Source organism: Telmatherina bonti (assembly GCF_933228915.1).
Source record: "Telmatherina bonti genome assembly, chromosome: 14".
NCBI lineage: Eukaryota > Metazoa > Chordata > Actinopteri > Atheriniformes > Telmatherinidae > Telmatherina > Telmatherina bonti.
The window spans coordinates 17,750,503-17,762,383 of record NC_136612.1 but is presented as its reverse complement, the minus strand read 5'-3'; the positions used below and the strand labels follow the sequence as shown (position 1 = coordinate 17,762,383).

At 42.4% G+C, this 11,881-nt stretch overlaps 1 protein-coding gene across 1 annotated transcript in view; it reads left to right on the top strand.

The window, feature by feature from the left end:
• The window catches only part of cacna1ha (calcium channel, voltage-dependent, T type, alpha 1H subunit a), a gene marked incomplete at both ends in the record, with an annotated part of 130,148 nt that extends 124,725 nt beyond the window's left edge, over positions 1-5,423 (top strand). The window contains 5 exons of the mRNA XM_079253285.1: positions 111-269; positions 467-607; positions 1,086-1,254; positions 3,814-3,971; positions 4,098-5,423. Coding sequence (XP_079109411.1) covers positions 111-269; positions 467-607; positions 1,086-1,254; positions 3,814-3,971; positions 4,098-5,423 — 1,953 coding nt within the window. The remainder of the gene's footprint in view (positions 1-110; positions 270-466; positions 608-1,085; positions 1,255-3,813; positions 3,972-4,097) is intronic.
• Between the last annotated feature and the right edge of the window lie 6,458 nt (positions 5,424-11,881).

The following is an 11,881-nucleotide window of genomic DNA, read 5'->3' as shown; positions in this document are numbered from 1 at the left end:
AAGCTACATATGAATCTGTATTTAAATGGTAAATCAGTCTGTTTTTCAGTGACTCTCTGTGTGTCTCGTTGATCCTTTGGTTTTCTGTTTCCTGCTCTATTTTTCCTCAGGACACACTGAGGGAGTGTCAGCCAGAAGACCGGAGCTGTCTCGCATACCTGCCCTGGATATCGCCGATTTACTTTGTCACCTTTGTGCTCATGGCCCAGTTTGTTCTGGTCAATGTGGTGGTGGCAGTTTTAATGAAACATCTAGAGGAGAGCAACAAGGTACAGTAACACGGAAAATGACAAGTAGGAATGCAGATATAACATGTCAGACTCCGCCATGTGATTTGATTGTATGGCAACAGTCTCTCATTGTAGTTCATCACAATTTAGACTGAGATTTTTCTTATTTTGATTATTGACCTGATTACTACCTGTAATAAGTTAGTTATAAAGTAGAAGGGAATCTGCTTTCACAGGAGGCCAAAGAAGATGCAGAGATGGATGCAGAGATTGAGTTAGAAATGGAGAGAGAGAGGCAACGCAGACAAAGTGGGGCTTCCAGCGACAGCTCCGCTGATGGAACCTACGTGGGCCCGTGTCCACCTTCGCCTGAACAGGTAGGAGACTCTTACGCTCATGAAATTCAAACTTCAAATCAAATCAAACTTCATTTATAAAGCACTTTATCATACATGAAATGCAACTGAAAGCGCTTTACAATAAAAAATGTGATGAACAAGCCTCCACCACTCCCTTCTTTTCCCATCCTCTCCCATCAACACCTACAATGAATGTATCATTGTAACATATGTATAAGCAGAGTTATATAGACACAGCATACAAGCGCAAATGCAACAGACACATGCACACACACATGTACGCCTATGTACATAAAACAATATCTCGATTCAATGAAATGATTATTTATTTATCTGTGAGGGAGATACCAGTATATTCCATGGCTGTTTGTTTCCAGCTGCAACTTCTCTGTCAATTTCAAACCAATTAAAGGTCTGACATTAATACCGTATCAGAGTATGGAGCGCGTCTTAATAAAACAAGATGAGAAGATGTGTCATCTGTCGCCCCCTGCAGGAGGAAGAGGTGCAGTACAAAGCTCAAGACCTGCTTTCTACCAGGAAGATGTCTGTATCCAGGATGCATTCACTGCCAAATGACAGTTATATGTTCCGACCTGTACGGCCCGCCAGCGCCCCTAACACTTTGGAAGAGGTGGATGTCAGTCCCCAGCACCAGCATTCAGGTAACTTCTTATTTAAGGTTTGAGATGAACATTCATTCATTAACACAGAGTTTGTTGGTGGTGTTTTTCTCTGTCTGTTTTAACAAACCACTGACACAAACACTGGTGTCTTTACTAGGTACTAAACTTCACATGGACTGAGAGTGTTCCACAGTGCATGTGCTTAAAACTGTGCTCAAATCAGTGCCTAAAAGTTGAACAGAAATACAGCTTTCCCCTCAGTGATGTAACCGCTTCTGTTTACGGATCAGTGCAGAGTTGTTCCAGGCTCTCATCTCTCTGATGAAGATAGTTCAACAGAGTTTACTTTTTAGAATTTAGACAAATATATTAAAGGGGAAGAAAAAAAAAAAGATTTAGTAAGCATTTTAACAACAGCTGAGATGCGGACCCAGACAAAGAGACCTGGGTTAATAAGCGGCGCTGTTGTTGGGAAGGTAGAGGAGGTCAAATGAACGATGGTAAAAAAGAGAATAATCTGACGCTCTGTGAAAACTTTCCATTAATAATTCCGTTTTATATAAATAAACATTAGAGCTGCGGAAGCTGTGTTACATAATATTACTTGTGGAGTTTTTTTGTTTTTTTTTCGTTTTGTTCTATTTTTTTTTCACTTAACAAAGCGGAAGCAGAAAAAGAAAAACTGTGTTGTGATCGCTGTTTCATCTGCAGTCAAAGTCTAACGGCATGTTGTGGCCAGGCCACGGACAGACCCCGCTCTGTCCCAAGGTACTCGCTGCAGTGGATGAGTTGAAACATGTGAATCTCTGCAACCTTCACACAGACTCATCTGCTCAGCTGTCACACGGCTGAATACTAAAAAGGGGAACGATGGCTTAACCTCATGGCCAAGCTGCAAAGTCAAACCATCTTACATTTAGAGCAAACATGCTTATTTCCTCTGCTGTCACATGTATGCTGTTCAGGATAACTGACTTTACAGCTTGAGCTTAGAATTTCTTTTTCTGAACTCACAGGTTTAATGGACCTGTGTGTGCAGAATATCATGGACCCTGATTACCTACACACACCGTAATATTCAAACATAAATTGGGAATATGGCATTTCTTTTCTCTTAACTGACACATGACACATTAAAGATTTGATATTGTAAAATAAAACTTTTAAATGTAACCAGGGTCTTATGCAGACTACTACATCTAACACATATCCCTGTATGGAGAAATCCTTTATATGTTTGCTAAATTCTGTTACTAAACCTCACATTTCCCTCCTGATAAGTAACTAACTGAATGAGCTTCATTCAGGGGAAAAACTTTGTTTCGATTGTAGATTTGAAACATCTGAAAATTATCACTAAACCTTTTATTTGAGTGTGTTTCATCTTTCAAATCTACTATAGATGAGTTGTAAAAAAAAAAAAAAAGAAAAGAAAAGACAAAACATAGCAAGAAAACATTGGAAAAATTGCATTTGGTATTTCTTTGTTATAACATTGCCTTTTTAGCAATTTGCCACCTGTGCAAGAAAGATATATTTGTGGGATGGAAAAACTTGCCAGATCCTCCTTGCCAATGCTAAAACAGATGATTTATCTTTGAATGCCTCGACTCTCCTTTAACATCAGGTCCATTGGGACCAACGTCAACAGCTTGATCCTGGGCATGTGAAAACACATTATTTACTGTTCATGAGTCCAGATTTAGCTTATAGCAGTTATAAAGTGTGGAAAAGATGTGCAGAATATGCTGATTGCAGGACTGACTGGGGAACAGTTTTTGGTGGAGGTGACGTATGGTTTCATTGGAAAAAAAAAAAACCATGGCCGATCACCATTGGAGGCTTTCTCAATGCAGAGAGATACAGAGATGAGGTTCCATATCGCCGCAGTCCTTATCCTTGAAGAAGGCAAGAGAGTGGGGTTTATCAGACACCACATCCAGAATATAGGCATAGAGAAGATGGCGTGCAAAGCGTCCAATACAACCATGCTGGCTGACTTGGAGACAAATGCAGGTTGAAGAATGGGATGCAATCCCACAGCAGATTATAACCAAGCTGGTGATGAGTATGAGGATGAGGTGCCTAACTGTTGTGGCTATGTATAGTTCCTCCACATGCTACTGAGGGCCTCTAGTCATTAGACATTAGACAGTTCAATAACCAAACCAAACCAGTTCAATAACCAAACCAAACCAGTTCAATGACCAAACCAAACCAGTTCAATGACCAAACCAAACCAAACAAGTCAATAGAATAAACATTTGGCTCTGGCACAGAGGATTTGGGAAGTTTTTCATGGCTGTAACCGACATACTGAACTCTGCTGCTCATTATACAAATGCACCATCCTTACAAATGTGGCGCCATTTGAAAGAGGAACATACAGGCTCTCCGGTGGGATTAAATAAACTGCCGAGAAGCAGTGTTACAGCAAAGAAATGATCAGCTGAACACAAAGTCCCCGACTTTTCATGCTCGGATTAGTTAGTGTGTATGGATATGCCAGACGCTGCATGTGTTTGCATGTCTTTACTGAGTGGAACGTGTGATTTTAGCCTTGTGTTACGACCGCCATGTGTCCTCCTCCTCCTGCAGTCTTAGTGACGTCGGTTCACTCCCAGCCCAGTGAGAGGCGCTCTCTGCTGCAGGTTCCAGATGTTTCTCCTGTTCACCATCCATCACCCCCCTCCCACACCCTCCCCCGCATCGCCCCGCCATCACCCAGCCCCTCACCACGGGCCCTGAACAGACAGGTGAGAAACCCCTTTCCAGCTGCTTCCACACAAACACACACACACACACACACACACACTAATATCATCTTGAACCAAAGCCGGTGGTGGTTATTGATGGTGTGTGTGATGTACCGTGTGCTGCAGGTGGCAGTTAAACTGGATTCTATGGAGTCGCAGGGTTATGAGCAACAAGAGCGAGCCAGCTCTGCCCATCTGCCTCCTATCTCCCCCTCGCCTCTGCACCCTCCTCCTTCCTCCCCCTCAGCTCTCTCCCTTTCCCCCTCTTCCTCTCCCCTTCCTCCAATAACACCCTCCCCTTCGCCTCTCCTGCCACCGCCCACTCCCCCAGCGATCCTCCTCCCTCCTCCGCCTTCCCCGCGTCTGCCCTCACGCTCCGCGAGCCTCCGCCGACCCCGGCCGCCGTCCGCCGTCTCCCTCTCCGACCCCGCCGACGAGGAGGTGTATCACATCACCAGCTCGGCCTCCAGCAGATGGCGAGACGAGGAAGGAGGAGCACAGGAAGGCCGACGGAAAGCTGGCCGCAGCCACTCTCTCTCACCTTACGCTCTGCCGTGCTCCCTCGGCGCCAACTCCAGGTCTTTGTCTCCTCCTCCCCCGCTGCCACCTTCCTCCACAAGGAGCACGCTCAGTCTGCTGGGGGCAGGTTCGAAGGACGTCAGGAAAGGCTTCAGCGTTGACAACCAGGGCTTCCTGGAAAAACCACCAGTAGCCGCCGGTCACTCCGATGACCAGCGGCGCCATTCCATTGAGGTTTGCCTTCCGCAGGCGGTCATAACCAGTGAAAGCCAACACTTCGGACTGGAGACACACCGGGGGGAGAAGGGCGGTCAGTCCTTTCCCATGAGGGTGCAGTCAGTTGGTAGTAACCACAGAAAGAAGAAGATGAGTCCTCCATGTATATCCATCCATCCGCCCTCAGAGAAGGACCCCTCGCAGATCGGCTCGCCGCCGAAACTGGCCGATTGCAGCATGATGCTCAGACGCAGGACGCCATCCAGTGACTCCACGCCATTCACGCTGTCAAACACGTACATGCAAGACGTGTCGGCAGAAATGCAGATCTGCACCCAGATGCAAACCCCGCTGACACCCATAAACGTACCTCTGCAAGCACATTCACCAACAACCCCGACACACACATACACTCCACCGCCCGCATCCGCACCAACGCCTCCAAACATCTTCATCCAGCCTCACGCCCCCCTTCTCCCGCACACACTGCCTTTCTCCCAGGCGCACCCTCTCTCGCCTGCTGCCAGGCACTCCCCCCTCACAGGGGAGTACATCCCCCTTCCTCAGTTCACCTTTGACCAACCGCAGTCCAGATACATGAGTGGGCTGTCGGCGGGGATATCCGACGCCGACACGGCCACCTGCTCTTCCGCCTTCGACAGCAGACTGGGAAGCGGTGCTGGATTCAGCGCAAAGAATCGGAGGACCGCCCAGTAAACACTCAATATTTCATTCAGGAGGTGAATTGTTTGGTTTCCAATTCCCTAAAGCTGGAGTACGGTGTGTGTGTGTGTGTGGGGGGGGGCGCCTCGGCCGATGTCTTCTGAGATCCGTGCTGAGAGAACCAAACAGAAAAGTCGACTCCAGGAGGGTTTTAATGTTTGGTTGTTTTTTTTTTTTTTTTTCTTTTTTTTTTTTTTTTTATGAATAATGAAAAGATATTGATCAGTCTTTCCAGAGAGATCCCGGTACAGACTCTTCCCAGAATAACAGACAACGGATCGATTTTTCAAAACCTTTGCTTGAGAAACCAACGATCCGCCGAGGCTGTGTCAATCAAATCGTACACACTGTACATGGTGTGTGAGCTGGGGACTGATGACTGATCACACACCAGGACTAAAGCCACCTTACTCCGTAGCCAAAGTTTTTTTCACACACTGTCCTCACCCACGCAAGCCAATCAGGAAGCAGCGTCTGGCTGACGACCGCTAACCTTTCCGGGGAGTGGTTCTTTTTTCTTTTTTTTTTTTTTGTGAAATGCTAGCGTGGGCGGGGAATCGTGGGATATGCAACGTCAGGTTTTCTACAGAAGTTCTGCTTGCCCCTCCTCTGCTCCTCGATCACATTGATCAGAGCAGAAGCGCGTGTGTGTGTTTGAGTGTCTGTGTCTGTTTGAGCGTGTGTGTGTTTTTTTTTTCTCTACGTGTATGTTTCGTCAAATGTGTTGTCAAGGAAGTCGGCCATGTTTTGTTACGCTTGCATTGGCAGAGAGGGGGAGCAGGGCAGAGCTGTAGTGTTTGTGTATCTGTGCAGTGTAAATAAAGGAAAATACTGTATTTGGTGAGATTAAAAATAGCTCTATCCATATGCACATATTTTTATAGAGGTCTAAGATGTTTTTTGCACACAAATTTGAACTTCGAGTTGCTTGTTTTTCCTCTGTTGTCCTCTTGTGAATGTATGTTTCTTTCGGAGTTAAAAAAAAAAAAAAAACAAAAGAGAAGAAAGTAAAGAAAACAACAACAGTGGTGACGGAGACGAAACCTTCCTCTGAAACTGCAAGCTGAGGTTTGAGGAGACGGATTTTATTTTTCTATTTTGAAAAAAAAAAGAAAGAGACAGAGGCGAACTGGCGTGTGACGTGTTTCTGTAGCTTTATCTCATACTTCTATGTACTTGGTGTCTAATTTGCAGTTTTAAGAAGTGGGCTCAGTGATGCAAGCCAAATTCATTTCAGATGAATTTTTCCACCTGAACAAGAGCGTCACGTCTCTTTAAGAGGCGTCGAAACCGCCCCTGAGTTTAAACCATAACATTTAAAGATAAAAAAAAAAAAAAAAAAAAACTACTTGTCTTCATCAATACAGACTAATTTGAAAGAAGAACCTTCAGGTGCATCTGTTTGGGCAGCTATCTTGTCAGCACACACACAACGAACAAAGCTCCTCATCCTTGCATGACATCCCTGAGCCTCTCTTCTGGTACTGTTTTCCAGCTTGGTTGGCTGCGACGCCCGTGTTTATGTACATCTAAAGACAACCAAACAAACTAACTTTTAAATATGTGTAGCCAGAGTGCAATAATAATAATAATATTAATAATAATAATAATAAAATATACTTGTGGACATTATAGTAACATCCACACATCATAAAACAGCCACATTCTTGTATCCATCCATACTGTAGAACTGCTATATATAATATAAAACCATTTTTTTAATATAATGATTGAAAATATTTCTATTTCTATTTTTTGTTTTTTTTTGCGCTCCTATAGGTACTTATGGCCTAACTGTGGCTGTGGTGGAGTGGGTGTGGCTGGAAACAGTGTTAGGTACTGTAGATTTCTCCACATGCTCAGGCCCACCCGCTGATGGTGTAACTGTAGGCGGAAGAGTGACGCGCATCTCTGCTGAGGACTCAATAAGCCATTTATCATTCCTGCATTGTTTCTTCGTCCTCTGTAACCCGCTACTTCGCTTTGCAACAGTGCATCATATTTATTTACCACGTTGCAGCGTGAGTGAAATGAACCCTCCCGCTGATGGAATCACACAGCGAGGTGTGAGCGATAACATTCGACGAGAATTTTCCATTTTAGGCTGAATGTTTTCTTACCAAGCCATACCCCGACACAGCACACTATATTTATCTTTTGTGCACAGTCTGGTTTGGCCCACAAGAAGTCCGCTTGGCTTCTTGCATAAATGAAACTTTTAAAGGCAGCTGGCTGGGACAGTGTCTTTATTTCATTAATATTATTGTTCTGTTATATTTTATTCTTTTTTTGTGTGTTTGTTTCTTTGTTTTGCACCCAGTATGAAAAACATGCACAAGTCCTCAGTAATCTGAGTGAAAACCAAAGTGCTTGTAAGTTGTTTCATAATCACTCAAGGCTTAGTGTTTTGCTAATTTGCGTTGAAAAAAAAAAGTCATTTCCAACCAACCAACAATTAAAAATAACTTTGTTAGGCAAACTAGGGGACAGAGGGTCCCTGAAATGTAAAAGAAATTATAGAAAAAGTTCCAGGAAAATTATTTAAATTCTTATTTTTATTGGATATTTTTTAAAAAATGCTGATTTTGTATTGATTTTACAGATGCAAATACCGCCTTAAAAGGTCATTTAGTGGTTACTGATGATTGCAAAAACCTTTATATACCCCTGATCGTTGATGAAAGGTTATAATTCTCCTTATGCTTTCATTAGCCTTTCCGCACCCACACCGTCTGCATGTAGATTGTAGAAGTTTTAGATCAAATTTTACTATCACTAAAAATCACGTTAAAATATAGGAAGTGATAACGCTTCAGTCTGACATTGCAGCAAGTTGGCTCTTTGTCAGAAACTGGAGCCTCCTGATTAGTTTCCATTCCCAGATTGAGTCAGATTAGAAAGAAAAGATGAAGAAATGTCAGCATCTTCTTAGAAACGCAGGTTGAAAGTGTCGCTGTTTTGTGTATGAGCGCTCTCCTTCCAGCTCTGACATAGCGGCCCACAGAGGTCATCCTCCATGCTGAATAATGCACAGTTGGACATTTTGAAACGTTGTTTTTTCTTTTACAATTTCTGTTTGAACCCACCAGCATTGTGCATGTGCTTCATCCTGTTTCTTGTCCTCCTGCATGGCTTGTCGGCAGTGAGAGATTTTAAGTAGTCTGAAGTCGGCCTCTTTCTGTCTCACTCTTATTTGACTCGGTGGAGACAACCCTAATCTGAAGAATATTGCCCTGTGAAGCAACACAGTTTGGTCGAGCGACTGCATAGTTATTACGATTTGCAGATCTTTGAATCTCAGTATTTAAATCCTGTTCTTGAGGAAACAGTTTTGACTATTGCATGTTCTGATTTAAGAAAAAAAAAAAAAAAAACAGCTTTTGGGACAGAATCATCTGGATGTTTTAGAGATTTTGATATTTGCATTTTCAGATGTTTCCATTTGTAGATTGACTACCTAATTGCACTGGGCTCTTATTAATTGGTATCTGATGAAATACTGATTAAATGACCTTATTCTTTATTGTCCAATGCAATACCGGGTGGTTATTTATTGAACGAGGACCATTCTCGTCTTCATACGCTTTTATAGAGACGGATGGAAACCTGGTTGGTTCTGTTTTGTGTTGAACCAACGTTGTTCAAAGTAAACAAAGTGATTTTTTTTTTCACTTTACCTTATGATACTCTGAACATAGTAAAACTCTGGTGATGATGAAAATAACTATCTGGTGTATATTTTATGTAGGAGTAGCCTTTGCCCTGATTCTCTGTAAAGAACTGATCAGGTTATTAATAAGTTGCATTTTTATGGTTGATGATGATGATGATCATGTTCTTTATACAATACAAGACCCCAGAAAGTTTCAAATGTCACAGTATTTGACATTAACGAAAAAGAAGCCTTGTGTTATTTTCTTTCTTTCTTTCTTTCTTTGAACCCCTTTGCCTGATTGGCCTTCCCAACTTTTGTCTGCCCACCACCCCAGTAAGCCTTACAAAGAAGGGAGAGGGTGCATGTGTCTGTCTGAGAAGAGCCAATGTGTCTGCAATAATAAGCCCTCCATAACACATATTCCCCCCCCCCCCCCCTTATCAGAGGGAGAAAGGAGGAGATGGGGTGGTGTTCAAGGCTCAACACATAGGCAGACTCTTTCTGTTGTACTGTGGCTGATTATTATGTGATGACCAGCCGTTGTCCTGAAAGATACTTTCCTGTCAATTAAAATGAAAAAAAAAATACCACAACAAAAAATATTCTTCCTTTTTATTTTTGAAATCCCTGAATAATTCTGCTTAGTTTCCTATGTTGACCATCTTGATTTGCTCATGATTAATTCCTCCCTACAGGTTAAGGGAAATAAAACTTAAAACTCAAAAGATATGTCTTAGATTCAGCTTGTTGTGTCACTTTGGCTTAAATAGTGGCCCAAACTATTCTATAGACAGAAGCACTGATAAGATGACATGTTTAGAAGCAAAATAAGATGCATTGTTAGTCCTAGGGTTAAATGTAATTACAATATTGAGATAAAGTCTTGAGCCATCACTCGTTTCTTTCTATTTTCTTTCCAAACTTTCATGTAAAATTTTCTTTGGAAATTATGTCACTGAAAAGATTACATTAACTGGACAGATTGGGGACAACAGTACAAGTGTCAGGCTTGAAAACAATTTACAACAGGTACACAGTATTGTTAAGTCATGTCCTTAAAGATGTAACATGTCACCTGCTGGCTGAGAGTTGGACTTGCGGCTCTACCACCCAGCATGCAGGAGGGATGGCCCACCACAGACATGGATCTGCGCCGACCCTTTTACCCTTACCAAGCATCCCGGAGACCACGATGCACCCCAACTCAACCAGCAGCCGCCATGGAGCAGTAAATAGCCAGGGGCAGTAAATAGCACACTGCAGTTGTAAACATGCACCCATCTGGAACACCAGAAGACCCCAACCAGCATAACAAATTCACCTGGTTAAAAAAGTCTAACTAAAATCTTTTTCAGCACTATTACATGATCCAAAACATAACAAACTAGAAAAGCACTCAGAGTGCAAACCTCCGCCAAGCGCCACAGTCCTCCACATATTTTAATTATTTGTTCTCCTATGATGAAAATCCAAAGGCCCCCCCCCCCTTTTTTTTTTTCATATTCTGGATTGTAGTATCTGGAATGATTTCTTTCCCTGGATCAGTCTTCAATATATTTCACAACCTGTTGGAAACTTGTCCTGTATTTTTCCCCTAAGTGCTCTGATCATGTTTGTTGGAGTTACATGTATAAATGTTGAAAATGGCCTCTCACAATCTCACAATATTAAGGAATCCTTCAAAAAATTCCTGGATCCAAACGGTGATCCAGATCACCACCAAAATTAAATGAGTTCTTCTTTTTCACATTTCCAATAACGCCTGAAAATCTAATGAAAATCCATCCAGAATTTTTTGAGTTATCTTGAACACAAACAAAGAAACAAACAGATAAACGCTGGTAAAAAAAAAACATAACCTCCTCGGCGGAGGTAATCACCTCTGTTAGATAATTATTCCCTCATCTGCAGCATAAGATCAACAGTAAAATGCAACAAACACACATTTCCAACCTGTAAGTGTCTGCAGGGAGGCAACATGACCACCAGGGGGCAGTATCTGTCCATCAACAGAAGAAGTTGGAAACATGTCCTCCACTACACTGAATACTGTGAATGCACACAAAGTATGTTTCTCAACACCTTTGTTCACAAAATCATGTTTCTTTCATCCATTAAAGTGCACATACACACAATTTCATCTGAAACCTGCTCAAGTAAAATCAGTGGACACTGTGTAAAAACATTGGATTTGTTTAGAAATATTCTGAAGCTTCAATAGTTTTTTAGGTTTTAGTTTTTATTTTCATTACATTCAGTTAGATTAAAGCTGACCACAGCAAACACATACTGAGTTGTGTTTACTGTGATATATAGGCACCATCATCACAGACACACTGCTGATTGAATAAGGGATGAAAGACTCCAATCAGCAAAGTTATTTAAGGATGGTTCCATGCGAGTACACTTTCTATGAGTCCCTTCTTATGAAGGGAACAAACTAAAACTTTGGAGAGGGAAAACAGGACATTTCACATGGCTGAAAAGAGAAGAGCACACAGGAGAAAGAATCACAAAGTCAACCGTTAAACATGGAGGTAAGAGTATTCAGGTCCTTGGTTGTTTCTTACTGAGTCAGATACCTGTACTGACTTTTTCAGAAAGATCTCTTGGTCTTCCTATAGCAGTATTCTTCAGACACACGTTGTTCACAGGTTTTAGAGGGGAGGAATCAGAGTTCTGCAGGATAGCACGTGTCACAAACCCCAAAGCTGTGTAAGACCTATTCAAAGACCAAAAGAGACATGGGAGTGCTGGTTTTTCTCTGCTGTTACCTGACATCTACCTACCTCTGAAC